The 21311-nt window shown below is 39.4% G+C and overlaps 1 protein-coding gene across 5 annotated transcripts in view; it reads right to left on the bottom strand.

The window, feature by feature from the left end:
• The window catches only part of adgra2 (adhesion G protein-coupled receptor A2), a 118920-nt gene that overhangs the window by 50973 nt on the left and 46636 nt on the right, over window positions 1-21311 (bottom strand). For 4 of the 5 annotated variants that reach the window (XM_057831181.1, XM_057831182.1, XM_057831184.1 and 1 more), the window contains one exon: window positions 1155-1226. In XM_057831181.1, the coding sequence (XP_057687164.1) occupies window positions 1155-1226 (72 nt within the window). Of the gene's footprint in view, window positions 1-1154; window positions 1227-10959; window positions 11010-21311 lie in introns of those variants that run through there. The other variant, XM_057831183.1, reaches the window with a different exon arrangement.

Below are 21311 nucleotides of genomic sequence, written 5' to 3'. Positions count from 1 at the left end.
CATGTCAACTAGGTCTCACGCCTCTTGTTTTGTTTACACTCTTTCCTCCATCTCCGACGCTAGGGCAGGGAAATGACAAAAGCTGGACTAACTCCGGTGGCATAAAATACCGTTCGGGAGGTTCAAGAAGTCGGCAGTTTTGACCATTATGCAATAATTTAGCCCTGTCGTACTGAATTAATGCATTTTTAATATTTCATATGCCATTTAACACAATACTTATTTGTCATGACCACAGAATGTATTTAGCAATTGGGGAAAATACTTATGTGATACAATATATTATACAAAATATCATTTTAATTGACATAATAATGCTATTTAAGATTTTTTTTATCGTGTCACAGACACTTTAAGTTTAATGATAACTTATTTCTGTCAAACCATGTTTTTAGTTTACAAATTTCATCAGAAACCCTCCCCAGGAGCTCATGTAAATCCACCCCAGAGTCATTTGCAAATAAAACTAATTTGAGTATTCTTGAAACTTTGTATATGTCATTTATAAAAACGATAAACAGTTTTGGACCTAATACTGAACCCTGGGGGACGCCACAAGCAATGTCCAAGCATGATGATGAATAGTTACTCAACTTCACAAATTGTTTTCTGTTACTTAAATTACTCCTCACCCAGTGTAGTACCACCACCCCAAAAATATTATTGGAAAATTCAATTCCATCCATGCACCTAATTTGGCCATGTCCTAAAGAAAACAGATGGATGAACTACACAATTATATGATACCTTGAATGACTTTAAATGAGTAGGTGAGTCCACTCATATATCGGAAAAGCTAATAAGAGTCTTAATACTGTTTATTTCACTTGTCTGTCACCCATCTAACAGCTCAGTGAAAGAGATAACACAACTAACAATGGCGAAAGAAGGCGAAGCTGACAGCCTCCCATGACGAGGGATTTATCCGAGTGAGAATGACTAAGGTGTAACTGTCAGTAGAACTAGCAAGAGCAAAGGATCATCCTCCTTGTTGGCCTCAAGCCCGCACATGAGAGCTGCTCGGTTCCCATCATATCCTGTCTGATTTGCTCCCCACAGGCCCCAAAGCGAAAAAGCAGCCCCCACATATGGTGAACTACACACGCAATACACATGCCAGGCTGATTATTGATAAAGATTGATGAGCTACTCACAGCTTCTCCAGGGCATTAAGTCCGAAGAAGGAGCCATTGTTCAGGACTCGGATTTTGTTGTGGCTCAGTATTCTGCAAAAACAAAGAAAATGTAATAAATATTCACTGGAGAATACATTAAAAATACCTTTTATATTGCTGACATTGGTTTTAGTGAAAAAGGAAGAACACGATGCACTGGTTGCTACAATCACATGTGAAACTCCCCATGCTGAACAGCAGACTAGATGGTTCCAAATAAATTTAAAATGGAAACATCAAGATTATAAGCGTAAAGGTAATCTTGATCATCATTTTGCAAGCGCTTGTACATCAAAAGGAACGTTTTTCCACATGAAGCGAATGGAGACACAAGCTTTACACATTAGGTCTTTTCCGTCTGGATTCCGTAGTGTTATCACTGCACAGACACACTGGAAGTGAGACTGAGATAGGTGACAAGGGATCATGGGAAATGGACACTCGGAGTCAACAAGGCTCTTTGCTCGTCCTAATGTGAGAGTGATGCACAAGTGGCATCAACTGTGACGTCGCGCTCTTTTAGTGGTGAAGAGAGGAAGTGTTCGGGATGTTTGCTTTGCTTCGATTTAGGGAGATAAGACTTAATTAATGAAATAGAAAATATTTTGTCTCACCTTGTTCAAGTTACGATAACTTAGGGTGAAGGTTAAGAAGTGGTACTAGTTTGGCTACAAATATCACTGTTCTTTGTCTTTCTGATTCAATTGGCCATTCTCCAGAATTACATTTATCATTTGAAGGGAACCTCGGACTTAAAGAGTTGTAGGCTCTAATAAGCCACAATTGTTCTCTTTTACTAAAATATGTTATTAGAAACACATAAAATATTGCCATTGATTTAAAATTCTATAATACTTTGTACACTTTTTTACCTACGCCATGTTTTATGCACGCAATGGACGCTCGAGGTGATGCCGTAGTTGGGCTGGACTGGGAGAATAGTTATGCTAGCTAGCAAGCGAAGCCAGTATGACAACTGGCATGATTTTGTCACATTCTGCTGCTGGTCAGATTGTTTTGTTACAGAGCTATGGCAGTTTTTTTCAACCGGTGTTCTGCCAAAATCTGCTACATCGGCGAAACGCCCTACTTTAGTCGAATTTGACACCCAAAGTACTACCGTGCGCTCTAAACTTGTTTTGTTTAGATGCATACAGGAGTAGCCTACTAAAAAAATGCCTGCAGAAAATACTTAAATGTACTTATATCAAATAAGGACGGTTTACATACGCTACGTGACTAATGTGGTCAACTGCTTCAAAGCTAACACAAAAAAACACAATGGTTAAAAGTATGAAAGGGTAATACATGCAAAAAGTATCTTTGAGGCAGTGAAAAGGTTCTAAATAACTAAATAAAAACAAAAAAAGTGAGTACTCGCCGCTTCTAACCGATGTGCGCATGCGTGTAGATGCATGTGCAAGCGCTTAGCACTGTGTAGGACGTTTCGCCGCGTAGTAAGGAATGGCCAAACACCGGTGTGCCACGTCACACTAGCGTGAGGGATTGTCAGGTGTGCCGCGAGAAATTATCCAATCTTGCATTTTGTTTTCTTACGTCGTTGGGCGGAGTTGGAGTAGGAAGGAAGGAGTAGTAGAAAGTTCTCAGTCGTATGCCGATAAGTCAGGTATTGCTCGTGTTATGTTCAAGAACTGCTCAGATTTCTAGCCATCAGGCACCTTGCTGTCCACGACAATGTGGACCCCAGCACGTCTACTGTACATTATTTGATAGACTCGTCAAGTGTCGGTATAGCCTACACGAAAGTGTCCTTTCCATTTTATCCATATGTGACGACCATCAGTCCTCCACCCGTGTTTTATTCCAACACATTGTTGAGGACAGCATGATGGCTGATGGCTAGAAATTCGAACAGCTCTTGAACGCTATCCAACAGCGCCATAGTGGTGCCAAGCAAGCTTAAACGTCATCTCCAAACGAAACATTTGTCGCTTCAAACTATGGACTATTTTGTTCGCCGTCATGAAAACACAGAGAAACAGGCAACATTTTGGAGGAAAACTACAAAGGTAAATGAGAATGCCCTCAAAGCCAGTTAGCTTGTTGCTGAACTTGTTGCTAATTACAAAAAGCCGCACACTGTGGCAGAGAAATTAATACTACCTGACTGCAAAGCCATTGTCAGCGAGATGCTCGACCCTGATGCGGTTAAAGACATTGCTAAAGTCCCCCTGTATGATCATTCTGAGCTTTTCAAGCCTAACTGCTATTAAAGAAAAAATAAAAACAGAGACTGAGAGCTTTTGAAAAAGATTCCTGCCAGGATATCGGCTTTGTGTTCATCTAAACAGGCTCAAGTTTCACACTGAGTAAGTATGAATATAGAGACATTATTTTATAATTAAATATACTGTACAAAAAGCAATTTTGGAACATTTTTGGTTTGTGGTGTGCCGCGGGATTTTTTCCAATGTAAAAACGTGTCGTGACTCAGAAAAGGTTGAAAAACACTGAGCTATGTGATGAGTTCCCAATGTCGTCCCTGCATCCAATTCCAGCTCATCAGCACTGTCTTTAAACCGATCCTGGGCAGGTTGCCGAGATATTGACTTGCTGCCATTTGACAGTTTGTATATCACTATGTCGCTGGTTGCATCATTGCTTTGGTTTTTTTTCGTGGTTTTCCCTCGTTTTTATTTATTTATCTTTTTTTTTACCCTTTTTTGATTCCCTTTCCACCATTGCGTGTTTTTTTTTTGTGTTCAATGAACCCTTGTACGCAATCCCACTGTTAGTATTGTCTGCTATTTGGGGTCCTACCTTGCTTCCGCATTCGCGAACCGTGACAGATTTGTTGGTTTTCATCTAAGGATTCGAGTTACTGATTGCAGCTAATAGATCGATAAACAATACACATACTATCGATGTAGAAAAAAATAACATGGTCCTTGTGGTGTTAGTTAATGTTGCAAACAGTTTGCTCTTGAGAGCTTTTTTTTTTCTCCTGCATCTAGTGACAGTGCAGAGTCTGCAGATGTCGCTGTCACTAGACGAACACTAACGGTGTTCTGCAATTCCTTCATACGTAGCGAGACTTCCAACACATGCACACATCAGTTAAAAGCGGCGAGTAATCACTATTTTTGTTTTTATTGAGTTTTTATTACCTTTTCATTGCCTCAAAATACTTTATGCACGTGTTTCCCTCTCATACTTTTAAGAATTGTGTTTTCTTGTGGTAGCATTAAAGCAGATTGTTGATCTGTTGACCACATTAGACATGTAGCATATTTAAACCACCATTATTTGATATTATTACGTTTAAGTATTTTCTTAAGGCATCTTTTGTATGTTCTGCCTGTATGCATTTAAATAAAACAAGCTGAAAGCGCACGGTAGTAATTTGGTTCTCAAATTCACCTCTTGTAGAACGTTTCGCCGGTGTAGCACATTTTGGCAGAACACCGGTTTTGTCCTACTCTCGTCTCATCCCGTCTTGCCTGTTCATTTTGCTTTTGTTGCTCGTTTTGTGAAATATTGACAGTGCTGTCATGCTGATTAATGTTCCTCTCAGGTTCAAATTGAAAGGGCTGCACAGATGACACGATTATGTCGTTAGTCATACTCTGGAAGCCCGGCAGCGTAACCGCTTTGTGACATCGACAACAATGGCGACCTACTAGTTAAAATATTTTTACAAATTGTATAATAAAGAAAATATCAAGAGGGATTTTGATATCAAATTATTTTAACTCATAAGTTTTTTTTTTTTTTTTGTATTATTATTATTTTTTAAGAACTACATGTCTTTCTATCCGTGGTTCCCTTTAAAGTGCATGTGACACGAAAAAGCATGTTTATTTCATAATACACGCGGTATTTTATGCTCCTGAATGATATGGACCGCTTGGATGCGTATGGAAGCGATCGCTATATTTATTTAGTTTTTTGAATCCCGCACCATGAAAATGAGCGACTTCCGGCAACAGTCTCGAGTTGAGAAAGAGGGCGCTGTGACGTGTACGGGTGAAGGCGTCCTCTTCACTAAACAGCCGTACTGTTGTGTATGAGGACTGAGGATTCAGCTGATTTTGCAGATTAATACGTTTATTTTTCGCATCACGCCAGCCAAACGGCTGCAGAAAAATCTTGATTTATGAGGGAGAGGCGTGTGCGCCTTTTTGGAGTTTCAAAAGGTTCCCATTAGCCGTGGATATTGGCCAAGCCCTACTACTGTGGGACCGTTGGACTTATGAGGAAGTGAGTAAACATCTTGTTTTGTATTATGTCAAATATTAATACAGCGATTACAAAGTAAGCACTACAAACTTTCTTTAAAGAAAGGACTACTTACGTTTGATCATTGATAGGCATGTAAAAAGCTCTCCTCGTGCACATTAGCTGCACGTTAGCTGCACAACAACTGCAGCCACCCTCCTCCGGGGAACGAACTATAAATTGTTCTCCGCCGGGCGGTTTGCCGATCCACGAAGACAATCGATAACCCAGTCATCATGTCAAATAATCCGGGCTAGTTATGTGTGATTTTCTGCTTCGAAGACTTTGAAACATCACTCGGTTCGGGTTAGCATGTTGGCTAGCTGTCACGCCTCTTGGTTTGTTTACATTCTCCGAAGCCGGGGAAGGGAAATGACATATGTCCGATTTAGGTGTCATAAAATATTGTTCGGGAGGTGCGACAGTAAAGGTGAAGTCGACAGTTTTGACCGTTATGGAGTAATTTTGCCATGTCATCCTGAATAAGCGCATTTTTATTATTTCATATTCCATTTAGCACAAGACTGTGATTTGTCATGACCATGCCATTTATTTAGCAATTGGGGAAAATACTTGGATAAAAAAGAATATTCTGTAAAAATATTGAAGTAAAGAGACAGAAACAATGACACTTTGCAGCTCTCTTCGTCGCGTTTTCCCCGTTGTGAATAGTTCCCCCTCGACGGGCTGACTGGCCCTTCTCCAGCCATTTATTTAGCTATTGGGGAAAAATACTTGGATAAAAAGAATATCCTGTAAAAATATTGGAGTAGAGAGACTGAAACAATGACATTTTGCGGCTCTCTTCGTCGCGTCTTCCTCATTCTGAATAATTCCCTCTCAATGGGCTGAATAGTAAAACCGATGAGCCCAGTCTCCCGCTGACGTCATCCACCTGTTGGGGACGCTAGAGCCCTATAATGGTAGGCGTGGCTAACCGGCAGATTAAAAGACTAATTTCTCGTCATCTGCACTTTGCTAAATTGTTGTATATAGTCGAATCGTCTCAAAATATGATTCTAATTCACATAATAATGCTATTTAAGACTTTTTTTCTCATATCGTATGCTCTTTAAATCTAATGTTTAAACCTTTTTGGACATGCAAGTAGTAAGTCACTAACCAGAAACTTTTTATTTTTGTTTTCTCATTTTGAGTCACGATGCAACTCTTCCTGTCGTCTCAGAATCTAAAATCGGGCAGTCACGTCCATTCATAACATCCTCACTTTACTAGGAAGTGACCTGCTAAAAAACAGACTAAAACAAACAAGCACAAAATAGCACTCCTTTATTATAATTGTCCCCCCACTTTTGTTAACAATGCGATCTTGGCAGGTCTGTGTGCAACTAAAGGACGCATACAAACAAACAAAATAATAACCTCATTCCTTTATAAAGCCACAGAGGAATGTGTTTTCTCATTTTGAAGTTCGAGTCACATTTAAAGTGTTCTCCACCACATAATTGAAATGGCACGGTCAATAGTCAACTCTTCCAAACAGTCATGCTGTTTGCTGAATATCACACCTGTATTTTGTATTTGTTATGATTTTTTTCTACATTTGTGTACAGTTCAACCTTAGCAGAAATATTTTAGTTTTCATAACTGCTCACAAGCTTATCAAGAGTTGTCAGGTTTACAGTCCAGTACATTGCCTAGCAGTGTCTCACCACAGGATGCCAACACTAGCGCCATCATTAACACACCTTTCGGGTTTCAAACTATTTTCCTCTCTACCATGTGGCAATTAATAGGGTGTTTGCGACATTAAATGTGCCTTAATCGAGACAGTGGAGCCATGAGTGCACCTTTAAAAGCGGGACTGGCTGTGAACATTCAGTGAACCCCTCACCACCCCCACTTGTTTCCTGCCACATCAATAAAAACACTGCCTTCAGCTCCACGCCTTCCAAGTCAGTTAATGATCTGATTAAATCATCTAGCCTTGGTTTACTGGAACAAACTGGCCGACATTCACTTCTTCCCTTCAGCAAATACCCTCTCAGCAAAGAAAGGCAAATTGTTAGCAAAAAATTTTTTGCTTCTCTGTCTTCCTGCAATTAAGATAATTGCAAATGTTGTTGTAGAAAGGACTAATGATAATGAGAACCTATTTAAGGTGTTGTGTGGCTAGCTTTCTAACCACTTTCAGCGATGTATTTTGTTGCTTTCAGCCAGGTAAGCAAAAGTAAACCACTTTGATTATGTTTGGCAACAGTGTTTATAACCTGCACTTTGGGGGTGGAGACTGAGTGTGAACATGTGTTGCTGTGCATCCGTCCAGACAGTGTACTGTATGAACAGCTCCCAAATACAGTTCATTTGGGGTAAAAAAAAAACAAAAAAACTATAGGTTGTGATTGGCTGGGGACCAATCCAAAATGAACCCTCAATCACACCAAAAATAAGATGGAAAAAGCATGTTAATGCAATTTAAAAATTGTATTGAAAAATGAGTACCGTAATAATATATTTTTTAAAAATCTTAATTGATGAAATTAAAATGGGAAGTTTCCTAATCTGTTTTTATCGATATGATCAGTAAATTATATATTGCTTTCGGCCATTTATTTACCCATTCTAACCAAGGGCGTAGGTTTGGTCTCAACATTGGTAGGGACGATATAACGAGTAACCTGCATGAACATTTTTTAGCTGGGGACCTCTGTTTTCAAAGGCATTCTAGACTACTCCAAGACTCGAACCAAAGTACTCGCAGATTTTTTTTTTCATGTCTGTTCACGTTTCTGTCAGCGTCCCCTTGAAGTCGAGCCATTCGTGGATAGCTCCCCGTTTTTTTTTTTTTTTTTTTTTTTTAAATAAAGGCACTTTGAAGCCACTGCGTTGCCATACTGTAATGCACATAACGCAAACAATGATCCAAACGAAGGACGGCTAGCTTGACTTCTTTGTTCGTTGTGGAGGTTGGCCTGACCGCAGTAGTTTTGCAGGTTAGCAAGTTCACACAGTTTGATGTTATACTAACTCTGATGCAGGTCGGACTTTCAATAGCAAAATTACTGGTGTTTCCTCCACCTCCACAACACTGAGGTCTTTTTACATTACTTACAGTGGCTGCTGCTGGCCAAAAAAAACTATTACCATCCATCTTCTTCGAAGGGGGCAGCATGTTGTTCAAATGAATCTGTCAGGCGTGTGTGTCAGTGTGGTTTGGATGGGTCAAGTCATCAGGAAATTAAACATACGTTTGAGGGGGAAAAAAGGACCGGTGTTCTGCCAAAATGTGCTACATCGGCGAAACGTTCTACATGAGGCAAATTTGACACCCAAAGTACTACCGTGTATGCTCAACTTGTTTTGTTTGGATGCATACAGGCAGAATGTACTAAAAAAAATGCCTAAAGAAAATACTTAAATGTATGTTTATCAAATAAGGACGGTTTAAATACGTTACGTGACTAATTTGGTCAACTGCTTTAAAGCTGCTACAAAAAAAACATAATGGTTAAAAGTATGAGAGGGAAATACATGCAAAAAGTATTTTTAAGGCAATGAAAAGGTCATAAAAAACTCAATGAAAACAAAAAGAGTGAATACTCGTCGCTTTTAACATGTGCGCATGCATGCAGATGCTTGCGCAAGCGCGCTGAGCACTGTGTAGGACGTTTCGCCGTGTAGGAAGGAATTGCCGAACACCGGGACATTCAGCAAAAGGGAGAAATGTAAGTCTTAACAATGAAAAGAATTCACGTAATAATAGTAGGGTCAATTCTATCCTTACAACATATGGAAAGACAATCTAAATTAGCTATATAACTAAACTCATTAGATATAATGCAAATAGTAGAGGTGGGAATCTTTGGGCACCTAACGATTCGATTACAATTCAGAGCCCACAATTCGATTATAAATCGAATATTGATGCCCCTCCCCCCCGCTATTAGCTGATTTGAATGTTTTGTACATTAGATACAAAAACTGTAATTAAAAAAAAAAAAGCCTTGCAGGCTTAAATAAACGACTATTTCAGTATCAAGTTAACAGTTAAAAACAATAAATAATATACTCAAATCCCCATTCCGTATCAGCAGCTTTAAACTACATTCAATTAATTTAATGTTGGGAATCAACCGTTAAAGTTGTTAAAATTGCTCCCGTTATTCCATAATTTCCCTTTTGTCTACTTTCGACATGTGAAAGTTTTAAAACTATTTTAAAGATAGATTCATCAAGTCAATATTTTACCGATTTAGGAGTATTTTAGATAAAAAGTTAATTAGGTTCGCTTTGAAGGTTCGCTACAACAGCCTTGCAGGGAAGTTTACTGCTTTAAGATGGCGGCCGTTTACTAACGCTCACATCTAGCTTTTTGTACATGTGCTGTTAACGCCACCGAGTCTATAATGCATCTAGTCCTATATAAATATGATATCTACCGTATCATTATGTGGACGTACTTTGTAGCAGCTGTCGGCAGCAGTCAGGTATAGTGTTGTTTGTTTTTTAAACTCGCGGCATGAGTTGAGCTAGAGCCGTGAGTTGAGCATTGGCATTACCCGAGGGGCCGGGTAATGACAAGCATGATGTTTAGCTACTCTTGCTCCGTTCCTCATTGTGTCCCGAAGACCGCGCGGTGCGCGGCGTGTGTTTTACTTCTGCTTTACTTGACATATTTCAATAATCCTTCCTATAATAATTCCTATGCAAACCAACGCTCTTGATTTCAACATAATTCAGAAGGTTCACTTCAGGTCAGAAGGCCCCTTTCAAAAAAAAAAAAAAAATCTTCAACTGCTTAACAAGGTCTGTCTGCACTCCTTAAATTGTCATGCATATATAGACACTTTCTGAATGACATTTGAAAGCAGACAACTAATGCGTGATTCAGACTGAATCTGAACCTCTGCCCCTCACCACATGAGGTCTCTCACTTAACTTCGAGCACAGTATCATCACTATAACAGAAAGCATCCCTGAGATGAAAGCATATAGACATCCGGAACCGGTGGAGTAATTCAAAACAGAGAGAAGAGGAGAAAGTCCCATCTGGTGAAGGAACACGCCATTTAATTCAATGCAGACTGTTAAAATACAGAATAGTCTTTGACTCAGCTTTTGTAGAAAAAAAAAAAAAACATTAGTCAGACGATTGACCATATGTTTGTCAAAATGTGCACACGTTACCTTTTGTAGTGCACTATTATGAGCAATTAAAAGTAGAAATTTCTCTCTTCCTCTGCCATTAAAATGTGTGAGGGTTTATTTCATTTTAATTAATATACTCTGTGTTTGAATGTACAGTATTTGACCGTGTTTTGTGGTCGTGTAGAACTGACACTTATTATTTGAGTCCAAAAAGATTCTTCAATCTGCATTATAGCTGACATTCACAAATAAGCAACGACCGCAAAAATGAGTTATGTGAAACTCTCCACAGACAACTCAAATCACAAACTTCCAGTGATATTGAGCATTTCCAGACTTTGTACACGTGCGTGTGTGTGACATGTAGCTACAGTGAGGACATTGTTCTCTTATAAACAATAACGAAAGAGTTACTCTGAGAACGAGAGAGACCAACCTCTGTAAACAGACAGAAATAGTTTGCGTTCCCATTAGGCTAAACAGGAAACCCAGCCAATTAGCTGTTTATTCAGAAGCCCACTTCCAGGGTTAGGCCTAGGAGAGAGAGAACTTCCCGCCCGGACGGGCCTAGCAGACGGCGCAGAGCAGTGTGTGCTGGCAGGTGGCTGCTGACAAACACAAGGCCAAACAAGATAAACACGGCCATGTCAGAAATGTCATCAAAAGAGCCGACCAGCGTCTAAGGCTTTGCGACAGATTAACAAACTGAGTAAATTAATGGAATTATCTTTACAACACATGGCAGCTAGACACTCTAACTCGGTCCAGACGATCTCAGCGCTGCATTTAAAAATTTTGAGGCCCCATGCACTGGTTGAGTCAATTTCATCTATATTAAGCATGCATGTCAAGCTCCAGTCTCCTTCAAAGACTTCATGTAATCCATTTACACGTAATGCACATGAGATCAAAACACTGGATGACCAGAGCCACTGAGTTCAGTTCATGTCACGGTTAAACTCGTGAACAGCATTGATCCCACAAATAAACATCCATCAATACATACTGTATATTAGAAACCACATGCTTCTCACACAGTGTCAAAATGAAATATGATCATCTCTAAGGCCAATGTCTGTATTTTATTCAAACAATTTTGTATTATCTACTGTAACTGATAACGTCTCACCTTAGAAACTTTCACTTTAAGGTTTGCATTTTAAAATTGTGTTTGGGTGTCATTTTGTAAACAGACTACACATGTGCCGATTACCGGTTTCAAGGTATTCCGTGGTATGACAACGTCAAGGTTTCAAAACCGCGAAAATTTTCCGTCATACCGTCGCTAAAGTATTAGCTTTTTTTTTTTTATGTCCATAAAATGCATGGAAACCCCCCCCCCCGCCGGTTGTTGCTCAGTGTCAGTGAGTCAGTTGTGCTACACGATGGCTGGAGGAGGTAAAACTCCTGAACTTTTTCCCCCCATCGAAGAAAACAAAATTGCTGGTATGGGAATACTTCGGCTACAGAGAAGTTACTAGTTAGAGGAAGGCCTAAACATGTAAACATGTTTGTGGAGGGTGGCTGCCGAGGAAGCAATACAGTGGTACCTCGACATACGATCGCTTCGACACACGATCTTTTCGACATCCGACATAAAATTTGACGCGCCATTTGTTTCTACATCCGACGACATGCTCGAAATACGACGACACGACAGCAACGCAAACGAACTCACGGCGGATTTTCTTGTGTGAGAAATCAACACAGGTTTCCAAAAAGTTGGTACAGTTGGTGAAACAAGGAAAAAAGTGATGCTTACCTTTGAAATGAAGATGCAAATTATAGAAAAATATGAGCGTGGGGTGCGCATCCGTGAGCTGGCTCAACAATACAGCTCCACGGTCCTCTTCCGACCACCGTTCGCCAGTCTTTATAAGTTAATGTGACAATTATTATTGTGGTAACATCGCCAAAGAAATCACCAGCTTCGTCACGTTTTTATAATTTATTTAAGAACTTATTCAACACAAAACGCCCATTGCCCTCTGCAGTTGACTGTGCTCTCAAGAAAACGAAAGTATTATCTCTACCGCACTGACCTATCTCACTGTGACGTCAGCCCCGCGGTGCATTCAGGTACAGCAAAAAGTGTCCGCCACATTAGAATCCAATTTGTTACATTATTAACGGAATCATTTTTATTTTATTATTATTATTATTATTATTATTATATTATTCTGATTTTTATTAATAACTTATTTATTTTGCTATGTTTAATTGCCATTTATAATAATTGTACCAGCAGTATTTATTATGGATTTAGTGTAGGTTTTTGGGTGTGGAACGAATTAATGGAATTTTAATGTATTCCTATGGGAAAATCCTGCTCGACATACGACCATTTCGACTTACAAACAAGGTCTTGGAACGAATTAACTTCGTATGTAGAGGTACCACTGTACCTCCAATTTGATTTCGCAATTATACAAAATTAAACGTCAGTAAACATCATGAACTTTGACTCTTTGTCATGAACTTTTCCCACCAGCTACGAGAGTTAACTTCAGCGTTTTTAGTGTGTCTAGTGTTAGTAAAACTTTTTTTTTCTCCCTGACAACTGTATGTGTTCAGAAAGAAAGTGTGTGTATAATGTAAACATGATACGAATCATACACAAGTGCTTTTCATGAAGAATAATTCAACTATTTTTGTTCTAATGGTAATAATGTTGAGTTGCGGCTCTGGGTTTAGGCTTAACTAAATGACTCCATTTATTTTCATTTTATTTAGAATATTTTGTCATTGTTTTAAATTTATTTTAACTTAACTGTATACTTATGTTCCAATTTGCTAATATGTTTTGAAAGCTAAAAATCATGTTCAATAGGAAAGAGTTTAAAAAACGAACAAAACAAAAAATACATACCTCATAGCAACACATTTTAGAGCTGTAATTGCAATACCGTGATACCGTGAAACGGTGATATTTTGGCTTAAGGTTATCATACAGTCAGAATATCATACCAGCACATGCCTAGACCTAGCATTAGTTAAAAGGTACCCCAATGTTGCTCAAATGGCGGCCGTGGCGCAGTTGGTAGCTGGAGTTGTCCTGGAACCGAAGGGTCACCAGTTCCATTCCCGGCTACGACTGCCCACTGTCGAAGTGCCCTTGGGCCTAATTTGCCCCCAATGGGTTGGCAGCGCCTTGCATGGCAGCAGCACCATTGGTGTGTGAACTTGTGCGCGAAAGGGTAAATGTGTGCTAAAGTAAGGCGTTTTGGGCATGGTAACCATGAAGATAAATGCGATATATGCGTAAGTACTTTCCATTTACTATTTACCAAATGTTGAGAGGCTTTCACCATGGTTAGGCTAAATGTAATGCCATAGCACCAGGATGGTGAACAGTTAAGCGGTGGTGAAAATGGGAGTATGGATGACGTGCAAAATGCAATCAGTAATTGAAACAAAAAGAAGCGATTTATTCTAAAAATTGAAGAGAATTCAAGTTGTAGATATAGGAAAATCTTTCTACAAGGGATGTCCAGACCGCATACTTTTGCATCCGAGTCCGAGTCACCTAATTTTGAGAATCTGCCGATACCGTAACAATATAAAGTTCCAATTTTCCAAACATGTTACTGTCCCATCGTGCCACCTTCATAATGTGAATTATTTCCAAAGAAAAATAGCGTAGAAAAATGCTTGTCTTCATTAAATACTTCATTATGTGAGTCAACTCAAATCCACTCACGCTTTGACGCTCACGCTACTGAGAACAGCCTGTCATTTCCACGATGAGTATCCACAGCACACTTATGAAAGTTTAATGATGATTCACACATTTGTGCCTTTGATCATAGAGCTACCAAGCTTCTCTGGCAAGATCAAAGTTACAAACCTCTCAATCATCGTTAACGTTAAGTACCAAACGGAAGCTGGGCAGTTTAGCCGTACTGCTTAGCAGGAGGGAGGGTGAGAGGCTGTGGCTCTGTACGAGCACGAAGCAGAAAAACATACGTAAATATATTTTTTAAATTAAAAACCCGATCCTTTACACCAGATTCTGATCCTCTGCAAAATGGTGATCACGTAATCGGACCGGGACATCCCTACTTTGGACTGTAATTGAGAAGCATAAATACAGTATTATGCTTCATGAATAGAAAAAAAGAAAAGGAAAAGACGAATGGGAAACAAAAAAAATATTCACCATTTGGCTTTGGTGGAGGTCTTTGCCTTACTGACTGACATTCCATACTTGGCTCTATATGGCCTTACTGCATTTCTAAAACAGCAAGACTTTTGCACAGTATTGTTTTTCTAAGTGTTGGATGTTCTCTATATCCCTGAATCAGTTGGTGTCTCCGATCCAGGTCCTTAGAGACACAGCTACACTATTGCAAGAATCGATTCCGCCTGTGGTCAACGCCACATGTGTACCTGTCAGAAGTGTAAACTGCAGCTGCTCATCAAAATTTTTTCCACAGCTGCTTTTGGTTGTGGGTCATTGCATGTGCGTTGGAGTTGGGAGTGTGGTGCACAGCAGCAGCAGCAGCAGCAGCCCTCCTGATCGCAACCTGGTGCATAAGCGTGTCCCGTCCAAACCACAACCAGAAGGTCGAAATGTCAAACACAAAATAATCTCTCCCCCGCTAAAACTGCTGGTTTGATTTAGAGTTCTCAGTCTTTTATAACAGGGGTGTCAAACTAAAATTCACATAAAATAAAATCACAGAACAGAGTCGTGGGACAATATCAATGTTTTTGAACGTTTTCCCTTCTCTCTAGCTACCGTAAATAATAAATATTTTCATATTAAAAAAAAAAAAAAAAGTAAAATCAAATACCTCAATCTACTAAGGGTGTAACAGTACATTTATTTGTATTGAACCGTTTCGGTACGTAGTGCTCGGTTCGGAACGGAGGCGTACCGAACGAGTTTCTGACGTAATGTAACCCTTACTTTTCAAGGCTGTGAGTCGATCGGGTTACTTTGCAGTTATTCGTTAGTTTCAGGACTCCGAAGTGGCCAAGCTAGAGCCAGTTAACTCATTCGCTCCCAGAACCGTATAAATACGTTCTATTTCCAAATGCTTCAGTGTCCCGATTACGTATTTATACGTCTTTTGCGTTTTTTTTTTATAAGAAGCATATATAGCTTCCGCTCTAATTGAGAAACAAAGAACAAGGCTCCAAACCAATTTTAAAGCAATAAAACTGGCCACTGGAGGGCAGTAGCGCATTTTGGATGACCAGGCAAGCCGATTCATCAGCAGTGAACGGCCGGCCAGCATTGTTAGAGCGCTGGCGGAGGAGCCCAGGCGGTGCTCCGACCGGACAAAACAACGAGAGGACGCCTGGGACGCCAGGCGCTGGACGATCGTGCAAAACGAGTGAAACCCCCCGTGGAGGGACTCGCCAAGCAGACCCCGCAGAAATGCAAAAATAATCCATCTTTGTGAGACAGACAACGATGAGGGAAAAGTTTACACGGCTGACATGGCGACAACGGCGTCATCTCGGCGACAAACCGTCATCTCTCAGTAATCATGTGTGAATAAATTGCTACTTTGCTATCAAAAGCTCTATTTGGCTGGTTGTTAATGTTATTTTGTAAAAGGAAAACATTATTCAGATGTTTGGGATGTAACTAATGCAAAAAATAGCTTTGCTAAAGTCAAAGTTATGTTTGAAATGTATGCGTTTACAAAAAGCTCATTTTCTCCGTTTTTTCATCAGAAATGGGAAAATTGCTCAAACTAAGCTATTTTCTAATGCTGATTTCTAAAGAATGGAACAAGATACGAACTTACTTTTTTTTTCTGCTGAAAGAAGAGAGTCTAATCTTTCTTTTGGTGGGTTCAAAGTTTATATCGCAATAGAACAGAATTTTCTGTGGGCCTTGCAAAATCAGTCAAAATCCAGAAAAAACGGCCGGGAGCGAAGGGCCTTGCTCTGGTGAAAATGGCTGGGAGTGAAAGAGTTAATGGCGGTTGAAATGAACTCCGTCGACTGATTAAACCTCCGCTACTTCGAAGATTAAGCTATATGTGGAAAAATTCAGATCTTCACCTTTCATTTCAATTAAATATATAAATAAATATATATATATATGATATATTTCTGTTGTCATTCTTATTTTGAGACGGCAAAGGGAGAAAAATTGGTAAAAAGTAACCGACTAATTACTTTTGAAGTAACTTTATTTGATAATAAAGTAATTAGTAAAGTGACTAGATTACCTTTTTGAGGCGTAATCAGTAATCAGTAATTAAATTACTTTTTCAAGTAATCTGTCACAACACTGCTGGTGGGTCAGCTCTAATACACATTTGATTTGATCTTATGAGCCAAATATTGTGTAAATACACTCCAGCCTGATTCGGAACCCAGGCATGATTTTGACACATATAATTTATAATGGAGGATACAAATGGAAAATGCCGCATCCTGCTTTGTTCAGATCATGAATGAAAACATCAGTGTCTAAAGTGCATACTTAAATAAGCTTGTGTGGCCCTAAAATATTTAGGCATGCCATACTGTCGTGTGTTACAAAGTACTCACCATCTGTAGGGAAAATAAGAATTCACCTTTATGATAATCCACATTAGAAATAATGATTGCTTGGCTAATGTACATGTGCCTTGCTTTCAGCTGGTATATGCGCCAGCTCAGTGGAATTTTGATGCAAAATTGAAACATGGTGATAAAGTGTCGAGAAAAACGATATTAAACAGTTCACCCTGAAACTTGTTTCAGCATAGACAAAGCGGCGCAGCTTTCTTCTAAAAAAGAGTTTCAATGCAAGCCAGCGAGCCACTACGTAAACACCATTTAGCTCCAGATTTGGTCTTTACACTGGAGGACCACACGTGAGGTGAAAGAGCAAAACCCTTGAAAGAACCGTAAAAACAGTCGTCAGTCGGAGCCAGATAATGAGAGTAATTTTCCATGAGCGTCTCTCGGCTGAATTAAAGTTGTTTTAATTAGCGTACTACACAGCGCCTGTGTTTCAGTAGTGCTGACTATCTTGTAAATAAGAGAAGTTTCCTAAGAGGTGATTCAGGTCTGCTAAAAGCGATACAGGCATGCATTGCGTGACTACTTTGATTTGTGTATGTTACGGCTCAGAACATTCGCCGAAGCTCTGTCCATGCTTTTACTGCCTTTCTTCTCCTCCCTTATTTCAAGTGCTCTGCAGATCAAAAAGATGCTTCATTTTATAAATAGATATACATCACATACTTTGCACCCAGAGTAATGAGGACAGACATGGTAGAGCAACAACATAAGGCTGCCAAACCAAAGATGGATTCAAATGTTGAATGTTTGTTGGATATGAAAAAAAATCATTACCGAAATACTTTCAGCTGGAGTTAAACACAGCAGAATTTATGACGTTGAATTGAGTTATGAAGGAGAGGCAGAACTTCGAGGTCAAACATTATCTACAGTGGGGAGAACAAGTATTTGATACACAGTCAATGGGAAAACCCATTTGCAGTGTATCAAATACTTGTTCTCCCCACTGTACGTCTTCAGTTTTTGGGGACCAAACAGCCAATAGTAAAGCTTTATAAATCTAAAGGAAATATTCAAAGTATTTCATCTATTATCATTAGTGTGTGTACATCAAGGGCGTAGGTTTGCATAAGGATGGTAGGGACATACACTGTTGGCCAAAAGTATTGCCACCCCTGCAATTCTCTCAGATAATGCTCAAATTCTCCCAGAAAATGATTGCAATTACAAATGCCTTGGTAGGAATATCTTCATTTATTTTGCTTGCAATGAAAAAACACAAAAGAGAATGAAAAAAAAAAAAAAGATCATTATTATTTTACACAAAACTTGTCTCAAAGTTTACTCAACCTCTGTCCTGTGTCCTTGTGTGTACGACATTGAGCATGGAGAAAAGAAATAAGACCAAAGAACTGACTGAGGACTCGAGAAGCAAAATTGTGAGGAAGCATGGGCAATCTCAAGGCAACAAGTCCATCTCCAAAGACCTGAATGTTCCTGTGTCTACCATGTGCAGTGTCATCAATAAGTGTAAAGCCCCTGGCACTGTGGCTAACCTCCCAAATGTGGACAGAAAAGAAAAATTGACGAGAGATTTAAGCGAAAGATTGTGCCAATGGTGGACCTCGACTAACATTAACACAAGTTCAAGCTGTCCTGCAGTCCGAGGGTACAACAGTGTCAACTCGTACTATCCGTCGGCGCCTGAATGAAAAGGGACTCTATACCCAGGAAGACCCCACTTCTAACCCAGAGACATAAAAGAAGCCCGGCTGGAGTTTGCCAAAACTTACCTGAGAAAGCCAAAAATGTTTTGGAAGAATGTTCTCTGGTCAGATGAGACAAAAGTAGAAAAGGCATCAACATAGAGTTCACAGGGAAAAAAACGAGGCCTTCAAAGAAAACAACACGGTCCCCACAGTCAAACATGGCTGAGGTTCCCTGATGTTTTGGGGTTGCTTTGCTGCCTCTGGCACTGGACTGCTTGACCGTGTGCATGGCATTATCGAGTCGGAAGACTACCAACAAATTTTGCAGCATAATGTAGGGCCCAGTGTGAGAAAGATGGGTCTCCCTCAGAGGCCATGAGTCTTCCAGCAGGACAATGACCCAAAACACACTTCAAAAAGCACTAGAAAATGGTTTGAGAGAAAGCACTGGAGACTTCTAAAGTGGTCAGCAATGAGTCCAGACCTGAATCCCATAAATCACCTCTGAAGAGATCTGAAAATGGCAGTTTGGAGAAGGCACCCTCCAAATCTTAGAGACCTGGAGCAGTTGGCCAAAGAAGAATGGTCTAAAATTCCAGCAGAGCGTTGTAAGAAACTCATTGATGGATACCGGAAGTGGTTGTTCATAGTTATTTTGTCTAAAGGTTGTGTAACAATTATTAGGCTGAGGGTGCCAAAACTTTCTTCCAGTTCATTTTTGGAGTTTTGTGAAAATGATAATGATTTTTTTCCCCATTCTCTTTTGTGGTTTTTCATTGCAAGCAAAATAAATGAAGGTATTACTACCAAAGCATTTATAATTGCGATCATTTTATGGGAGAAATTGAGCATTATCTGACAGAATTGCAGGGGTGCCAATACTTTTGGCCAGCAGTGTAACACTACCAACTTTTCAGGTTGCTCAAATTGTCCCCACCAACTTTTAAGCGACCTTAGTTACATTAAATAATGACTTCAGTTATATAGGTAATTTAGATGTCTCCCCGTAGGTTGTGGGTAGAATTGACCCTGTCACCCTACCATTATTAAGTTAATAATTTTCTTTATATTCCGACTTATACTAGTGTTTATCCCTTTTCGCTGCTGAGTGTGCCAGTCCATTTTTCCCCCCAAATGCACGTTTGATTGGCTGATGACACACACACGCACTCACAGCCCCAGCCCCGTGCCGCCTCCTCCGCCTCCTTCGAAGAGGAGGGATATTAGGTTTTTTTTTTCCAGCCAGCAGCAGCCACTGTGTTTAATGTAAAAAGACGTCAATGTTGTGAAGGTGGGCAACACATCACTAATTTTGTGTAAAACTGTGAGAAATGTAGTGGACCGAGGTTTATCCCTTTCTCTCCAATTATCATCTTTATTTTATTTATGTGGTTTTAAAGCAGCCTGAAGGAGCTTTTATTTTTTTATTGAGTTTGGCTGTACTTGTGGAAAAAAGCAGTTGTGAATTTTTATTCATTTTTGTTATTCCCGGACTAAGAGCAGTACTACTGCTATCAGTTATATACATATGTATATATATATATACATATGTATATATATATATACATATGTATATATATATATATATATATATATATATATATATATATATATATATATATATATATATATACATACAGTGCTGCTCAAAAGTTTGTGAACCCCCTCAACATTTTGGAATTTTCTATTATTTCAACCTGATTTCCTAATCAATCAATTCAGTAGTTTTTTTTTGTTTTTTTAACAGTTGTGTTGTCGAGACTAAATTAAAAAGAGTTTTCATCAACTGATGTAGGTGCAAAATTGAACTGTTTGGTCACAACCAAAACCGCCATGTCTGGCGAAAAGTCAACACTGCATACCACCAAAAGAACCTTCTCCCAACAGTGAAGCATGGAGGTGGGAATGTCAAGATCTGGGCTTGCTTTTCATCCTCAGGACCTGGACAACTCCACATAGTCCAGGGAATCATGAATTCTGAGGAATATTGTCAAATCCTAGAACATAACCTGACGCCATCTGTTTTGAAGTTAAAGCTTGGCAGAAGGTGGATCATGCAACATGATAATGATCCAAAGCATTCCAGCAATACAACCAAGGAATGGCTGAAAAAGAAGAAGATTCGTGTTCTGGACTGGCCCAGTCAAAGTCCTGACCTAAATCCCATTGAAATGCTGTGGCGGGACCTGAAGCGAGCAGTTCATGCCAGACGCCCATCAAACCTCTCTCAACTGACTGCGTTCTGCAAGGAAGAATGGGCAAAAATCCCCCAAAGTAGATGTGAGAGGCTGATTAGTCACTACAGAAACCGTTTGGTTGAGGTAATCTCTGCAAAAGGAGGCGCAATATCCTATTAACTGAAGGGGTTCACATACTTTTGCACACATGATATCTGAGTTTTTCTTAAATCAACCACTTTTGTTAAATAAAGAATGACAATATAACTATTTCTTTTGTTTCAGTCCATTATTTGGAATGTCAGTATTGTGGATTTGGGTATAACTTAACATTTAATAAGGTTATTTTAGTTTTTTTTACAAAAAATCTGACCATCGCTGTGGGGTTCACAAACTTTCGAGCAGCACTGTATATATGTTATATTAAT

This window comes from Corythoichthys intestinalis, chromosome 3 (genome assembly GCF_030265065.1).
Source record: "Corythoichthys intestinalis isolate RoL2023-P3 chromosome 3, ASM3026506v1, whole genome shotgun sequence".
Lineage (NCBI taxonomy): Eukaryota > Metazoa > Chordata > Actinopteri > Syngnathiformes > Syngnathidae > Corythoichthys > Corythoichthys intestinalis.
This window is presented reverse-complemented; position numbering and strand designations above follow the sequence as displayed.